This window comes from Leptopilina heterotoma, unplaced genomic scaffold (assembly GCF_015476425.1).
Source record: "Leptopilina heterotoma isolate Lh14 unplaced genomic scaffold, ASM1547642v1 Lhet_157, whole genome shotgun sequence".
NCBI classification, from domain to species: domain Eukaryota; kingdom Metazoa; phylum Arthropoda; class Insecta; order Hymenoptera; family Figitidae; genus Leptopilina; species Leptopilina heterotoma.
The window spans coordinates 889,435-908,523 of NW_025110871.1; the positions used below are offsets into that span (position 1 = coordinate 889,435).

Below are 19,089 nucleotides of genomic sequence, written 5' to 3' on the forward strand. Positions count from 1 at the left end.
AAGATCAATTATTTACATAAATAATTCTTCGAAAGAATTGAATTATTAAAGATAAATAACAAAATTATTCCCGAAAATACAATTATTTTGAGACATTTTTATAAAATTCTTCGCAAGAATTTTATTGTTTTTAAAAATAATAAAATTCTTCTCGTGAATTCAATTATTTTGTCAAAATTTTATTAAAATTCTTTGCTAAAGTTAAATTATTTTTATAAATAATAAAATACATCACAGGAATTAAATTATTTTTTTAAATTTTAATAATTAATCGTTGAAAGAATTATATTTATAAATATTAAAACTTTTCGCATGATTTCAATTATTTTTAATACTATTTTAAATTAATTAATCGAAAAATACAACTAATTATTGAGTACAAAGCTTGAAATTGCATTCCATCAAAATTGCATACAGAAAAACTGTATTTGCAAGATTATTTTTATTAACTTTAGTAAAAAAAAGCTTGTATGCAGTTATTCCGCAAGCAGTTGAAACTAATTTATTTTTTTTTTTTTAATTTTAAATAAACAGGTGGGCCACATTTTCTAATTTTCCCAATAATCAAACTCCCACGCAAATTGTCAGGCATTGCGTTATTTCTGAATGCTCCAAAAAAAGAACCGTATCGCATGATGAAATTTTTCCGCCTTTCACAAAATTGTTAGCGGTCCTCTTTGAATACATAATAATTTAGTTATTATAGAAATAATTAGAATTTTTGTAACACGAAATTAATTATTTTATTTAATGGAGGATAATATTCTTTATAGAAATTAAAAATTTTAAAAAGAACTTTATTAGAACTTTTTTAAAAATACGAATTTTCTAAAATTAAACATTTTCTTTTTAAAAAATTGTTAATTTTAATACGAATTTTCTAAAATTTGAAAATTTTTGTTCTTAAAAAAATTGTTAATTTTTTAATACGAATTTTCTAAAATTTGAAAATTTTGTTCTTAAAAAAATTGTTCATTTTAATACGAATTTTCTAAAATTAAACATTTTCTTTTTAAAGAAATTATTTTAAATTAGAAATAACTTTTTAAAATTTTTAAGTTCTTTGAAAATTAGTTATTTTTTTTAGGTACTGTTAAGAATTTTTCTTAAAGTAACAAGTTGTCTTGTGTTCAGTATACATATATATGATATGAAGTCGTGTGTATAATACAAATATCAAATTTACTTAAGATTCCTTTGGATCGTGCTGTGAGTTACCTTATATTGAGTTAAGCACTTGGATTTTGTGCTGAGAGTTAATAACCTACCTTTTACCTCATAATGCAAATATTGGAATGTATTACATCCGTTATTTCTGATATGCATGAGAGGTGCTATCTTTCCTGCACTTCTTAAATTTCAATGAATAATATTTGAAATCGTAATTTACATCAATATTTTCCCTTCATTTTAATCATTTAATCAAATATTTTAAATTTTTTCTACAAAAAATTTTTTATTGTCTACTTTAACATGATCATTTAATTTTCTTTTAAATATTTTTTTTGTATTTTAAAGTTTTTATTTAATTTCTCTTTAGTTATCTTCGGTTATCAGTTATCGTTTTCTAAGTCATCACTTGTTTTTTTTCAAAAGTTAACACTTTTCTTTTTGAAAGAAAATAGATTTTTTCGAAAACATCACTTGTAATTTTTAAGCAAAGTTATTTACTTTTGTTTTCTTGAAAAGTTATCAGTTGTCTTTTTTGTTAAAAAGTTATCAGTTGTCTTTTTTTTGTTAAAAAGTTATCAGTTGTCTTTTCTTAAAAATGGTCAATTCTTATTTTATTCAAAGTTATCACTTGTGTTTCAAAAGAAAATTTATTAGTTCTTATATTCTTTAAAGTTATCACTTGTCATTCACCATTAAATGATAAATTTTTATTCTGTTCAAAGTTATCACTTGCCTTTCTAAAGAAAAGTGACAAATTCCTATTTTATTCAAAGTTATCAGTTGTTTTTTTAAAGAAAATTTTTTTAGTTCGTGTTTTGTTCAAAGTTATCAGTTGTCTTTTTCTGAAAAATGATAAATTCTTATTTTATTCAAAGTTATCACTTGTGTTTTTATAGAAAATTTTTTAGTTTTTATTTTCGTCAAAGTTATCAGTTGTCAATTATCAGCAAAATAATTTTTGCTAAAAACTTGTCATTTTAGAACAAAAAAGGTCGTTTTTTTGTTGAAAAAGTGACCAGTAGTCGTGTAGAATTATCATTTTCATCCCTTATCCTTTCGTAGAAAATAAATCAGTTGCTTTTTCCTTAAAAACAGCAAAAAAATTTCCACATAAATTGTGAAAGTTGTCAGTTTTGTCCTTTCTGAGAAAAAAGATGATTTCTTATTTTATTCAAAGTTATCGCTTGTGTTTTTAAAGAAAATGTATTAACTTCATTTGTTGTACAAAGTTATCACTTGTATTTTGCAAGGAACATGATAAATTTTCATTTTTATTAAAGTTATCACTTGTTTTTTTTAAATTTATTAGTTCTTACATTCTGCAAAGTTATCACTTGCCTTTCTTCAGAAAAGTGATAAATTCTTATTTTGTTCAAAGTTATCAGTTGTCTATTGCAGAAAAATGATTTTTTTTCAAAGTTATCAGTTGTCTATTGCAGAAAAGTTCATAATTTTCATTTGGTTCGAAGTTATCAATTGTCTGTCAGCTCCAAAATAGTTTTTGCATAAAACTTAAAAATTATATTTTTCAGTACAAAGTTATCACTTGTCTTTTGTTGTTAACCTTATTAATTCTTATTCTCGTCAGAGTTATCAGTTGTTAATTATCTGCAAAATTATTTTTTCCCAAAATCTTGTCTTCTTTTTAGAAGAAAAAGATCGTTTTTTTTTTGTTTCAAAAATGATCAGTTGTTGTGTAATTATCATTTTCGCATCTCCTTTTGTAGAAAATAAATCATTTGCTTTTGTCGCAAAGACAGAAAATACATTTTCACATAAATTGTGAAAGTTGTCAGTTGTCCGATTAGTTCAAAATTACCTCTCACCTGTTCCCTTCAAAGTTATCAGTTATCACCTTAATACAAAGTAATCAACTTTTCCTTTGCAAAAAATCACTCATTTCTTTCTATCATATATACAAAGTCACTCATTATCATTTTACATTAAAGTTAAAAGACCACTATTCGAACCCTAAAGGCAAACAGCTTTATCGTTTAAAGTCGTCAGTTGTCCTTATACTTCAAGATAGCAGCTACTAAGTTAATAAATACCCACTTAAGTAATTCATATCTAATTTTAACCATTTTACAATCGTACAAAGAAAGCAAAAATTTTCAAGACGCCACAAGGATTAAAAAAAAAGGGGGGGGGGTTGGAGGATAAAAGGGGATTTTAATAAACAGACAAATTGTTCACTAACAAAAGCAGGATATTTTATATTTATATGACGATTTATGAAGCTCATCCTTTTTGCACTTATAAGCAAAAGGGAGATAAGTATATAATAAAAGGCAGAAGATACTCTTCTTCTTGCTTCGTCTCACGACTCCCTCCAAACACCATACCTTGTTTTTAACAAGCTCGTGAAATGTGATATGTTAGCGCAAGCGAAAGATTTAACTAGTTGGGGTGAATTTTCTAGGTGGTCAACGTAATAATAATAATTCTACAAGTTTTGTGCACGTGAGAGAAGGTTTCTATGTTGTGTGGACGAACTGTGGAAAGATGCGAGAGTGAGGAAGGGAGGGGGGGGGGGGTTCGGGGTTGGAAGCGAAGAATGCAGGTAGTTGTAATCATAATTTAAATATTCATGTGTATTATACGTGTAGCAGTGCAAGCACTCGACACGTGTGCGCACTTATAGTTGACGTGGTTTACGGACCTTATGGTCGAAGGTCGTTTATAGTTATTGTATTCGTTATTTATTGGTCAAAGTTGGTGGACAATAATTCATAAAAAAAAAAAAATTGTCAATATATACAAAATGGTTAGAATAAAAGAGCATAATTAGAATCTATAGGAGCAAATCATTTAAAAATTATCTTTTTAAAGCAAAGCAAAGCAAGTTATCGCAGTTATCATTAATTCTAGATAATTATTAATAAGTCGAAGTCGAGATCGAAGATCATCAATTAGCCCTTCTTATCGAAGTTATCACTTTTCTAGCTTTAAAACACTTTTTCATCAAATTTTTCCAAAAGTCATCACTTTTAATAAAATTCCGACATATACAGAAACTTAATCAAAGTCTTACAATTACAAAATATCTTTCGTAAATTTTTCTTTTATTTTGATAAACTTGTAAAAAAAAGTTACATTGAAATTTTAACTGCTGATCAGTGTATATTTAGTGTGACCATATTTAGTGCTTTATATCATACAACAACTATATTTTACATGTTTTTTTTTAATGCACAAGAATAACACTTCTCATATATGCGGCAATAAACGTAAATAATAACTTCATGGATAAATATAAGGTGTTAATGCGCGATTCTTCTATACAAAATCCGAGTGGAAATTAATTTCTGTTGTATACAGTCTCATACAATCCATGATTTACGTTCTATAGACACATCGGACGTTACGTCCAGTAAAATTATCCTGTCACCAAAAAAAAAAAAAAAATTTTTATTCCCCCACAAAACTTTGCGAACCCGATGTGTGTTTATTTTATACACTACAAACAAACTTCACTTAATTACAAAGTTTATATTTTCCCCCATCATTTTTTTTTTCAATTAAAAAAATACTCCTCAAATAATGAAAAATTTAGCAAAATGCGAGGCAAAATGTAAATGATGTGAAACAAAAAAAGTCACGAGGTGAAAAAGATATAAATTCTAGAGCAGAAAATAAAAAATAACCCTAGGTCCATCAATCAACACTTTTAGAAATATGTTATAAAAAAAGAACTGCACTAATTTAATTCCACGTGTCCTTCAGCCTAAATATACCAATTTGGCTTTATTTCTTTTGCTCTGAAATAAAACAGTCTGGTATTTATAAATTGGACGAAGAAAAATAATTCTAGCAAAGATTGATAATTTTTGCTCATAAAGGACCTTGGGGAAAAGATATATATATATATATACGATCTCTCACTCCTATACCAACACCCATCCAATCATTTATTAATACTCTTTATCAATTATAAAAGGAACCAGCATGTTGCTTGCTTGCAGTGAAGAAACGTGGGTACATTTATAATGACCTTGAGGAAAAATTGACGCTTCTTGTTCACTGGTTAATTAGTTTACTTCATCCGCATGATTACCATTAACATTCGTTGTACTTGTCATTTATAGAAAAAGTCCAAGACAGAACATTTATTATAATATACACACACTGCTTGCAGTCAATAATCAATATTAATCGTTTCGTTATAAAATTTTTTTATCATGTGAATTGACTTCGGAGAATGCAATTTTTTTTTAAGATTCCCCGAAAAAAAAGGTTTCGATTTTCTAACACACAGAATGATGAATTTTTTGAAGTATTAATGTTTTGAAAATTTAAATATTTCCAGGAACGTGAGAGAAAAGATGAATGAACCTTGAAATTAATTTTTTTTTTTGAAATCCCCTTTAGAAACAGTAAATTTACATGAGTGTTTACATGAGAATATATATCCTTTAAGGAGTAAAACCAGCCCCACGGCTTTGCGGACACAAAGTATAGGCATGCGTTTCAAGTAAGTGTGCGTATAAAACGTAGGAGTATGTATCTTGGTCTGTGCAATACCTTTCACATAACTAAGGAGTAAATGCCATGCTGCAAAAGCCGTACTCTTAAACCTCCTCTCGTCCCCCGGATGAGACCTATCTCACCTATCGGTAAGTTTATTCGTCTAACTTTGGTGTTGGCGTCGTAATAACTAATGACCGCTCACAGTTCCACACATAAACACAATGAGTGAGTGAGAGAGTGTCTTTGTCGTCGAATGCAATCTTGGAATGCACAGTCATCTTCTAAACCTTCCTAAAGAGGACACGATTTTTCTTTTCTCGATTGTTTGGAAATTTGTCAGTTCTTTCACAACTGATTGTATGAGGGTATATATAAGAGCATTCTCGCTCTTATAGAAGAAATCTTTGACTCGCAATTCTCGTGTGTCAAAGAAATGATTGTATAGAGACGCTGACGATTAAATAGTTGAGTAATTCCCCCCCTTAATCCCCTGAAATGTAAATTGATAGGTGTTGTTCCCCTCTTAACTTACAGGAAAGCTTTTTCTTTGATGATTTTTACAAAAGTTATGTTTGGATAGTTAAATAATTATTCTAAAAACGTTCTGTATTATGAATTCAATGATGTTATTGATTCGGTGGGTCCTCGTAGTCAAACGTTCGGCAATTGTTAGTCGGTATTCTGTATCAGGAAGGAACACCGGGTCATGCAACTAATTCTAGGAAAAAAAAATTTAACAAGAAAACTCACCATATAGCTGCATCTGAAGAAAGATTTGTAATAATTATTTACGATTTAGTTCTCTAAAGAAACCACTTTTGCTTATTGATGGAAAAAGTTCGCATGTCGAACCAACGGCATTGGCACTTCGTCAGATTTTGGACAATGTGGAAAAATTAGTGGCGTCCATTTAGTCCATTTGTAGATCTTCAAATGACTAAAAACCTCCTCTAGACGTCTAAAGTCAAAAGATCTAATGTTCAAAAGATCAAAATCTTTTAGACATTAGACCAAACATTAAATTTTCTTGGAAAAGATATGAATTGAAAAAAGATATCAAGAGACTTTCTTGGCACAACTAATGTCTTCTAGGTTGATAATTGCAAGGTGGAGTACCTCATAGTGAACGATTTATCCACTATCGGACTTTAAAGTAGGAATGACAAACAATCTCCTTGAGGAAGTTCTGAATTAATGGTTTCCTGTCAGGTCAAACCCGTTTTCTGTAACGACGCCTTAGTGGCAGAACATGACATAATCCACAATTGTTGGCATTCCAAAAAGAGTTCATGGTTTTCTTTACAACCTCCGAAGAGTTATGATTGAAAGTCTCCTTTATGTCCATGAAAACACCTACTGCAAAACCTTTGAACCGTAACTGTCCATCAATCAACCGAAGTACTCCAAAACTGTTTCCGGAGAGCGTTCCACTTTTTAGGAGTATTGAAATCCTCAGGGCAGATTTTTCAACAGGATCTCGTTGCTCCCATAACTATTCCACTGGTTATTTAGGAATTAACAATCTTAGTCAATTTTTATCAAGATCCGCCTGAATAAATTTTTTCAGTTTAGTCGTAACAACAGATTTCAAAGTACAACAATCATTTTGTTTCATCTTCAGGAAAATTAAAGAAAACAAATTTTTCTTTCTTTCAATTCGATTAGCAAGTTCATTAATAGAGACATTAGTTACTGAATTAGAATCAAACTTTGTTGAAGATTCGGAATTAGTTGAAGGAGACAATGACCTAGGTTTACAGCATCTAGCGAACGATCCATTAGGCATAGTAGAAAATTGTCGATGATAAGGATGAAAAATGTAGGAATAGCACGTGTAATATCTTTACCAAACTTTGTACACTTTTCAACAATAGAAGACATGTTTTCACACAAATATTTACTTAAGTAATGATCTCCATTTTAAACGACGCTGGAAAAATTATTACCAAACTTTGGAGCGTTGCTTTAAGAAATTTTCTTCGGAAATTTCTAAAAATTTTCAAACAATATTAGGTGCTTTGAGGGGAGCAACCAATCGATCCCAAATCCACATAATATGAAATTTATATACTTGGAAACAAGTAAACAGACTTTCTAATGACGTCTAGACTCCATGACATCTAATCTGATTATAACCAGCTCAGTAGATGTTTTGCTTGAACCTCGAAAACAAAAATATTCTAACAGACCAGAAACACTAATTTTAAAATGACTCCTGCATGACACATTTGTTGATCATCCAATTCACATTCTCGAGCGCAAAAAATAAAGAAAAAACCACTCTAGGAAGTACAACTCTTGAAACGAGGTACGTAAAAATTTTTTCCCCCGCAAAAAAAAGAGGAATACGCCCAAGATGAAAAACGCCCCCTAACTATTTTGCATACATGCCTTCATTATTCCCCGCACCTGCAGAACATAGTTTTGTTATTATTATTTTCCTCTCATTCTTTCGTCAAGGAAACATCTCTATAGAGATGAAAAATTTAACATTTATCCACGAGCGTGATCGTTATACGGTTAGTAAAATTGTTCCTTCTCGTTTAAATGAAGAAGTAAGGAAATATAATAAAATACTCCCACCCTGGGGGCAGGAATTAAGTCACTTTTGAAAAAACACGTCAAGGACATATATATTCCGGAAAAAAAAAATGAAAAACTATTAATACCCACACTAAACGAATTTATAAACTAATATAAATGAATTAAAACCGGTATCACTTTTTTTTTAAGTGTAAAATGATTTTTTGAGAGGATCATGAAAGATATAATGAAGACCTATAGGAGAGCAAATTACAACGTCTCAGAAATATTAATATTATCGGTTTGTGAAAGATTGCGTGTTATATACGCGCGTAGAGAATCAGCGAGTTTTTAAACCTTATAAATTACATACCTTTCGCTTTATAATGCTATATGTATATATTGCCGTTAAACTGATCGTTTTATGTCTCAATTTTTAATCGGGGGGAAATTTATAAGGTCGTAGCTAAAAAAGAAAATCAGGAAAAAGGTTTTTGTTGTCGGCGCCAGACTTCATCCGTATTCATTTGCAGTATGTGTGTAAGAATTTTTTTTTTTTAAAGAGAGGAATTTATTCATATGTGCGTGATTAATTATGTAGCTTTGGGTCTGATTAGAATTTATATATAGGACACTTGAACACCAATTGCTTTAAAAGTCAGATTACAAAAAAAATTTTTTTTTCTATAAATTATTCAAATACGTCGAACGATTTTTTTTATTAGCATTTCTTTGATATATTTTCCAAACAGAAAAATATAATTTTGTAACTAATTGTAAGTTTACGATTCGGTTTTCTAAGGATGCTACATTCGTGTAAGAAAATAAAAGTCGAATTTTTTCAATACTATTGATAAATGAAGGAGTGAGAAAATTTGAATATTTGAGATTCCAAAACATAAAATAATGCATCTGAGTTACTTGTGTTCATACAATTTTATGACGCTACTGTCCGCTTTATTTTAACGATCAATTCACGCTTAAAGGCGCGTGAGCTAATTATTATCGCGCTATCACCTGTTTCAATGTTAATGAATATAGTGTACTTATCATAAAATCCGCCAAGCATAATTTACCCCAACAAGTCTTGATTTTATTTTGCCTTTCTTAATTTGCTATACTATTTTTTCCAGAGCGTAATGACTCTCAATTCTTGGACGCTTGTCAGCACTTATATATATTTCTCAAAAAATAATTATAAACAATTCCTCGCATGAATTTTCATTTATTCCAGGGTATATAAAACAAGTCGAAAATTATTTTCAACTATGTGAAATCGTGAGAAAATGTATAATAGATTAAAAAATTTTTTTACAATTAATGATGCATTTTAATATTTATAGTTCTTTGTAATGATCCACTTAAACAACAATTACACTAAGTCATGTAATTTAAATTCTAATTATATTTTTATTGCTGTTAAATGTAATAAAAAAGATTTTTTAAGGTTTGTGACGAAATATCGGTATTATTAAATTGGTAAAAAATTTGTTTGATGACCTTTTATTTATATATGAATATTTGCCCGCATATTCTCTTGGGTATATAACTTTTGCGATGCTTAATGCATTTTGCGGTGGGTATTATATATTTGTAAAAGAGACTTTTTGCAAAATTATAATGCCATCGATCATCAAGTGAAGAGTGTGTCCAGAAAGGCGGAACATCTTACGTGGCGCGGAGACATATTAATTTATGACCGCGATTTCAAATAATGATAAACAAAGATATATGACGGCTTCATATTATTACATACTTAAAATTTTACGACTATCTTTTTTTTTGTGAACAATTCACACTGCGAAGTAGAAATTATTTTTGGTACCACGCATTATAGCCTTGGAGGAAATTTTAAACTACATACTGGAGACAAATAGAATACGAACTTAAGTACAATTGGTTAAAAATAATAAATAAAAATTTTATTACAATACCACCAGGTTCATAATTTTTATACTCCAGTTGACTGAATAAAAATAATTAAAAACACGATGAAGGGAGATAATGTTTAATTAATAATTCTAAAAAGAAAAAAAACTCACCAAAAAGCTGCATCTGAAGAGAAAGATTTGTAATAATTATTTACGATTTAGTTTTCTAAAGATAACACTTTTGCTTAATGATGAAAAATTCGTGTGACGAACCAATGACACTGCGTCAGATTTGGTCAGATTTTCGACAATGTGGAAATTAGTCAAAACAGTGGCGCTTCGATCAACGTCAGGGACGAGTTCATCGACTGCTCAACCCTAACCAATAATTTCAAGATATTCGATGATTTAAAATTGACGTCAAATAATTTTTCCCTTATTTCATAATTCAACTAAAAATAAAATATGTTTAATACATGTAATGATAGGTAGAAGTATATCAAAAATACTCTTTCCCTCATCAATTTCAGTTTTATCATTTCGTCACAATTTATCGATTGCCAATTAAGTAGGTAATTTTTCATGTTAATTATAAGCGGTAATGGGAAAAACCGCATATAATTAGATCCAATTAAGATTTTTCGAGTTATATAGACAATTAGCCAAATGGTGCGAATATGATACGTGTTATGTCGACAGTGAAAGAGTGGGTTGTAGCGTTACTAAAGTGCGGTTGCATGTGTCACATTCATGGTCATACTTTTCCATTGTATAAGACACACACGGTTGTATGAAAAAATATGAAATATATAAATGCGAATGTTTCTATAAATAAAAAATTAACTCAAATATCCTTGCGATGCTAAATTTTCGGTGTTAATACACTGAAAAAGTAACATTCCGTTTTAACAGAAAAATAGTTCTATTCTACTCACCAAAAATCAGCATCCAGAGTGAAATATTTACGATTTAGTTCTCTAAAGAAACCACTTTTTGTTTATCGATTTTTTAAAACTTATAAAAGTACTTCTGTTTGGGGCAAAAAGTTACTAAAAAAATCACAACCAATGTCAAATAATTAATTCGATTAATCATCAACTACCGATATGATAGAATTTCAATTTCCCTTGATTGATCTCTATATCACTGTTTTCAGTTGACCGTGGAAAGGGACATAGATATTATTATAAGTGAAAGTCGCCGTTCGTCCTTGCGACAAAGCAACGTATATCAGCCGTCCGCGAATATCAATCCCCGCAACTGTTAACCATTCTCAACAGCGAGACCAAAAAAAAAGGTTAATTTTCTTTATTTCACGTTGTTACCTCTATCGTAAAAAAATTAATTCTTTTACCTTATTTCTTCTCTAGATGCGTTCTCAATTTTATTAAGTGTCGAATAAACTTTTTTGCCTTTAAAATACATATAAAAATACCCACATATACAAAGACATTTATATTAGTAAATGTTGAAATCTCACACATAATTGAAATGGAATTTAAATTCCATTTCAAATAACAGCCAATTATCTTGGTAAAACTTTTCGAAAATAAATATTTAAGTATCATGAACAATTATTTAAGTCTCATGAGAGAGATGCGGAAGGGAATTTCATAGCAAAGATTATAACGAAATATTTATCAATAATTGTTTTAAAGTGTATAATAAATAAAATTATAATTTCTTTGGGAAACATTTTAGAAACGACTTATATCGCGTTTATAGGGAGATTCACCCGCAATGACCTTGGGTTCCTTCTTTGTATAGAGTTGGAATAATACAAAAATTAATAGATAAATGTATAATTTATCAGGAATCGGAATTTTATGAAGGAAGGGAATTTATGGGAATTATAGTTTATAATTTTTTTTGTTTCTTGTAATAAAAGATGCCGAAAAATGTACCCGTATATGTGTATATAAAAACAAGTCAATTATGTCTACCCGGATAATTTTGTTTAATTAAAACGACGAGGTTCATATTCAGTGAATTTAACAAGGAAAACCAGTTTCCTTAACTAATATTCGAGTATTTTTTCAAAAGTTTTATACAAATAAATAATTTTTTCTACTTTTTACAATTTTATAAATTTTAACTACCGGTTATGAATCGATTGCTACTGGAATTTTTATCATAATATCATTTTTGTTCTGTGCGATTGACAATCATCACCGTCGGAATTTTAATTTGAGGATTTTTTAGTAATTCTTGAATATTATTATAATAGACTCGATGTAAAAATAAGAATGCTTTTTCTGGGATGTTGAAATTAAATACTAAGGGGGAAATGGGAACGTATAATCGCTAATTCGAAGTGTTAATTACTTTCTTTCTTTTATTTTACGAGAGAAGTGGAAGATTTCTATAAACCTTGGAGGAATATTACCAATACTTGAATGCTGCTTGCAGGTTGAGTGGGACTGCTCTTGTTCTGGGCGACCCACTTTGAAGCCAAACCTTTTTTTGTTTTTCTATCTGCGGAACTACCTTTTGGCTATAAACTTCGTGTGTGATGGTCCATTATGACCGTACATCCTTTTCTACCTGAGGAAGACAGTTGAAGTCATGGATTTTGAATGTTGTTCGATCCACCAACTGCAACTCACTAATGCTTCCCATCGTTTTGGTGACCTCTGTGGTGAAAGTCTTTTTGCTGGAATCTCCTCTGATTTTAATTAGACCTCCGTTCTTGGTAGACCCTACACCTCAATGTCTTTAAGCGACTGGGTTTACTGATACCTTTCTGGATTGCTTTGGCGTCCCTAGAAACAGGAGACACTTGACCTTTGATAGACTGCACTTACTCCAACCACTCTTGGGATTTGGGAATTTATTTTAGCAGAACCGACACTGACTCATTTGTCTACTCAGGTTACTAGTCCAGTCCCTTTCCTTCAGTTCGCCTCTGGACCTGTCTCGAGACACTTCTCGGACTAACAGGAAGCTAACTCTGGATTTCCGCATCAGTTACGATCCTGGACGTCTGTTTAAATCCTCATTAATGACTATATATTGTACTACTCCAAATCATCAGATAAATACTATTTTGATAACAGAATTATTAGAATTAACTGCTAAGTACCCGGACTCTATTCGGCGAGCAAATCCTTTGGCAACAAAAACTCAGATCATTACAATCTTTTTACCAAATTAAAGTTTCCTGAATAAATTCCTCTGGCGAAAAACCCGGTTGTACTCAGGAGAGGTTTTTCTGACCAGAAAACCCAATAGAGGTCACCAGGCGAATACGAGTACTTCTAATATAAAAACAACATGTAGACTCATAAGTAAATTAAGTCTAGTTCCTAAGAAATGTCTACAATGAACAAATGATCAAACCCAGTAATATTAATAACATCCATTTGTTTCAGGTACTCATGCAAGCGGTCTTGTTTTGGAAACCGACAATAATGGCGCCATCGCCAGCAAAACGAAGTAATGATGTTATTGCCGGAACGGAATTCCTCTCAGTCTTCATAAACGGAGCAATGGCACCACGACCAGTCCAGAGACGACGCGGCAACTTCAGACGTACTGGACATCATCATACTGATAGCATAAGTTCCGAATCGAAGCACAATGAAGCATTCATCTATCGTATTTCACGTGCTCCACCAGCAGCCAGAACAACAGTCATCCTACCCAAGGCGTCCACATCATCACCCTATCGTGACTCCGACGTCAGATACTATCCGATTAGTCAAAAAGCTCTAAATCACAGTCACAGTCTAGTCTCCCTGATAGACGATCTTGCAACAGTTGATGAAATCACATCCAAATTGAGAGCACGCGAGGGTAAACATGGCCGGAACACAACAATGATATCCAAAACCCATAAAATCGGCAAAGGGGATAATAAAATTCTAGATCGAAAAGTAATTGGCGTGAGTGTAACTTCGAGTGTTGAGGCAACACCATACAAAATACGGATAGAACACCATCAGAGTGGAAATTCAGTTAAATTAAGAGTGCCATCGACAAGTTCCACTACGCCAGGTAGTACGTCATCTTCCATTAGTAGTAGTAGTACAAGCACTGAGGTAGTGACACCCCCATCCACACGATTAGTCACCGAAGATCTCGGGAATATTGTCTCCGAATCAAACAGAAGTGAATTTTCAGTCGATGAAGGTTCTGCACAGACGGTATGGCAGGAACCCAGTGTCATCACCTCGAAGCCTTATCCAACTAATGAGAAATCTATATCATCGTCAGAGGAAAACAGTGACACTGACTCCGCCACAAGTGGCAGTAGTTCTATATCAGTCGAATATCATATTGCTCAAGAGAATAGTTATTCTCCCAAACAAGTCGCTGAACTTATCGGCGGTTCCCGCGCACACTATCAGGGTCGCAAAGTCAGTAGGCATTATGACGGCTCATTTTATGAAAACAATTCACAAAGACGTCATCACAACGATCCAATTGATACACTCGGTAAAAGTTACAGTGAACCGGAAAAAATTTACAGCGAACCGGCAAAAGTCTACAGTGAACCGGCTAAAGTTTACAGTGAACCTAGTAAAATTTATGGAGAACCATCAAAAGTCTACAGTGAACCAGCAAGGATATATAGCGAACCAGAGAAGGTTTATTCCGAGCCAGCGAGAATTTATTCTGAACCAGCGAAAGTCTACTCTGAACCGGCTAAAGTCTACAGTGAACCTAGTAAAATTTACGACTCAAATGGTCAGCCAACTGTTAATTCACAGTCCGTGGAACCGGTTGAACAGAATTATGAGGTCGATGAAGCTGTCAGTGTTGGTAGCAATGGTAATGTCCATGGGCCACAACCAGTCACTGTGGCTACGAATAATAAGGCTGATCCGGAAGATGGTCGCAAGGTGGGCTATGTTGTCGAGGGACGTAATTATCGAAAATATCGAGTTGAAGAAAGAACACCCGATGGTTTTATCGTTGGTGAATATGGAGTCGTCAGCCATGATGATGGTTCACTCAGGGGGGTTCGTTACACAGCTGATGGAACAATTAATCCTCGTCTCATTTACGATGCATTGATGAAATTCCTCGCTCTTTAAATTTAATACCCAAGTGATGTTAAATCAAAACAATTTCTAGTTACTCCCGAACATTTGTGGACCTAAAAACAATATTGTTTTAGTGAGTTGTTTGAGATTATAAATATTAGCCTGTCTAGTGTTACACTACATGAATGACGAATTTTCACTTGCATCTGCAAAAAAAAAAAATGCTCAATTTAGTTCGTGCCACTTAACAAAGGGGTAACAGGGAAAAATTCTGCAAATGAAATTGCAAATGGCAGATGTAATGTCTGCGGTGTGTAAGACACGTTGCAGCGCTACAACGGCGCCAATTGTTACTACTTCCAATGGCGGGTAATTCAAAACAAAAATTCATTAAAAATTAAAGATACTGTTTAATTTTCCTCTTTTCATATTGAAATTACAATTCGTGTGTAAAAATAAAATAACACTGACAAATTTACATATTCGGGAAACATTGAGCATAATTTGGTATTTTTCTCTAATTTTGTTAGATGCACTCGGCTCATTATTTCTAGTGCGTTAAATTCAAATGGCCGAACGACTGATTTCCGTTATTGCTCCTAATATACAATGTAATATTATATTGTTCTTGCCAACTCAACTGCCTCATTGCTCCTAATTTTTAAGCTCGACTTATATTTACGAAAAAAAGCGATTAAATTAAAAGAAAAATCAACTTATAGTTTAATTCAAATATCTGCGCAGGAAAAAAAATTACTCGACAATTACGAGTATACTTTTTCACCGTTTGCGACTATCCCAAAAGTCTTTTATTTACTAATAGTCACTAGTAAGTATTAGTGGAATCGTTTTCCACATTTTTTATTTAGGCAAATAAGTTTCTATCTATTTTTTTAATTCAGTCACAGAAAAAATAGGGAGTTCAAAACAAAAATTTTAAAAATAAACTTCTTTTGTCAAAGAAAAACAAATTTTCAAAAAAAAAATACTAGCAAATTGTGCTAATTTGATACAAAATCTGCTAATTCTCAAAACTGATAAAATACCAAAGAGTGGGGAAAATAATTAAGAATTCAAAAAATTTTATTTTATAAGAAAATTTTAACCCATTATTTATTTCTAATTTTTGAATCTAAGTATACTAATAATGTATTTTTTTTTCTATTAAAAAAAAGGTGCTAAAAATATAAAATCAAATTTTCCATCAAACGCTCATGAAAAATGAACTCCAAAATTTATTCTGTGATTCGCATTTAAATATAAAATTTAGCTCTAAATTAGCAATCGAATAAACGAATTATAAATTGAATTCTGACGTTCGTTTCGTTACACCTGTCATATATGAGATAGGGAAAAAAAAAAAATTCAAGGGTACTCAAAGTGTTATGATATTCCGTTCAATTGATCGCAGACCATCGCTAATAAATAATTCAATAGATACGGAAAAAAAATAATACACTCGGAGAAATAAAGAGTAAAAAAAAATTCTCCTAAACTACTTTTTTTATATATCTCATTGTATTATACAAACATATACACATATACAAGTCATTAGCTAATGTATCAGTAAATCCTCATACGTCATTATAAGATTATTACCTGCATCGAATTCTGACAATGCAAATTTTTTTTCTGATAATTTTTTAATTTTTTATTTCTCAACAATAATAAGAATAATCATATTAATATAATAACGTGCTAAATTAGCTTTAAATATTGAGAAAAAAAAATTTTTTTCCAGCTCGTGATTATTTTTTTTTTTTTGCTTTATTGCATATAAAAAGAAAAAAAAATTCTACAAATGTAATATTTATTTTAATTTAATGTACATCTACTGTATTTTTTTCTTCTTGTTAAATTATATCATGCGCCTATAAATTTTTTTTTAAATACATGTTTTTTTAAATATACATTTTTTTTTAAAACAGCATTTTTATTTTTAATAACTTTTTTGAAACAATGAAAAATTTTTTTTAATTTTAAATTTTCTTTTAAATAGAAAAAAATCATGTTGTAATTTTAAGACTATAGATTAAAAAAGATGCTCGGCGTCATAAATGTATCTCAGTTAATGAGAAACCTCATTTTTTTTTTGTGGTGTATGATTCGAAGTATGATACTGTTGTTTAGTTATACAGAAAAAAAAGAAGAATATTGTACGTTATAGTTTTAAACTGTTCATCGTGCGCATATATTAAAATGGCTCAATTTGAATGTACTAGGAAATGATTAAAAAAAAATAATAGCAAAAAAAAAATTGAATTTTAACTGTTAATTTTAAATATATAATGTGAGAGAAATGGAAAAAAATTGTATTATGTAATTTAAGCACAATTTATTGCAATAATATGGCTTTAATTTTAGAAAAGAAATTTTTGTAATTTTCCTACGGGCTTACATGGAAAGTTAAATTGCCACTAATTTACAAAAGAATATTATTTCAATTTTTTTCCACTAATTTTGATTCAAGTTTGCAGACAAAATTCTCACAATATTGTCATATAATTTTTCCGTAATATTTGAACGATATTTTTTTTATAAACATTCCAAAAATTCTTCTCACTGTTTTTTTGTAATTTCTCAAAAAGTCTGCGTTTTAATATATTAAGAAAATATTTGTTGCAACATATTGTGCTATTTTTCAAATAAAATTTTAATTTTACATAATATGACTCTTGACAAAAAATTATTATCCATTTTATGAAATAAAAATTTCTCTCTATACAATAGAAAATAAATTTTCAATGAGTTTTGCCTAAGAATTTTTGCTCTAAGAATAAATGTTGAATGAATTAAAAATTAAAAATAAATTAAATTAAATTTTTGTATATTTATATTATTTCTAAAGAGAAAAAGAATGAGTGAGTGAATTCTTTATGGAAAAAAAAATGAAAAATGTAATAATATGCATGTCGTTGCGATGATGTCTGAGACTATCTTGAACGAGCTCATTTAAAACATATATTTACTATTTGTACATGTATGCCATAAATTGAATGACATGAATTGAACATAATATTAGTAACTCTTACTTCTAGGACCACAATGTATAGTGCTGTGCCAATGCCATTCTAAGATAGCAATTTTGTAATAAATTCATTCTCGCAGATAAATACTTTCTCTTATATATTATTTGTTACCTGAAATTAACTCATATATACCATGTTTTCCACAAGACACAAATTTTCTATACTCAATTATATTCATTGAATATAATTTTATTCATTATTAATATTTAATATTATTAGCATTCAATTTTCAATTATTTTTCATTATTTATTTAATCAATGATTACATGAATAATTGAATAAGTAAACTAATATGTAATTATATTATCATTAACTAATTACATTAATAATTAATTGGATTAATTACTTATTATTAATCATTAATAAATAAATAACTAAATAACTAAATAATAATAATAACAATAATAATAAGTAATAATAATAATAATAATAAAAATAATAATAATAATAATAATAATAATAATAATAATAATAATAATAATAATAATAATAATAATAATAAAAATAATAAGTTAAACAATTAAATTATTAGTTAATTAAAGCAATAAGTAATTCAAATTGTTACTAAATAATTAACATAATAGTTAATTAAAGCAATAAGTAATTCAAAATATTACTAAATAAATAAATTACTAGTTAATTAAAATAATAAGTAATTAAAATTATTACTAAATAAGTAAATTACTAGTTAATTAAAGTAATAAGAAATTAAATTACTATTAAATAATTCAATTACTAGTTAATTAAAGCAATAAGTAATTAAAATTATTGCTAAATAATTAAATTACTAGTTATTGGATTTTTAATTAATTTTTAGTTAAAAATATAAAAAATAATTTTGTGAATTAATTTATTCGCATTTCCTTATTGTGTATTTTATCAATTTAATATTGTAAAACTTTAGATTTATGTTTAATTTAATTAATCGGAAATTCTATAATGATTCATACTGTAAAAATAGTGCATTACAAATTAATTTACAATTAAATTGACAAATTCAACTTAACAGCCTTAGTAACATTTTCTTGAGTTACT

The 19,089-nt window shown here is 29.6% G+C and overlaps 1 protein-coding gene across 1 annotated transcript in view; it reads left to right on the top strand.

The window, feature by feature from the left end:
* The window catches only part of LOC122498676 (uncharacterized protein DDB_G0271670), a 34,816-nt gene extending 18,081 nt beyond the window's left edge, over positions 1–16,735 (top strand). Inside the window, exon 2 of the mRNA XM_043606527.1 lies at positions 13,409–16,735. Coding sequence (XP_043462462.1) covers positions 13,409–15,076 — 1,668 coding nt within the window. The 3' untranslated portion in view covers positions 15,077–16,735. The remainder of the gene's footprint in view (positions 1–13,408) is intronic.
* The last annotated feature ends 2,354 nt before the right edge of the window (positions 16,736–19,089 follow it).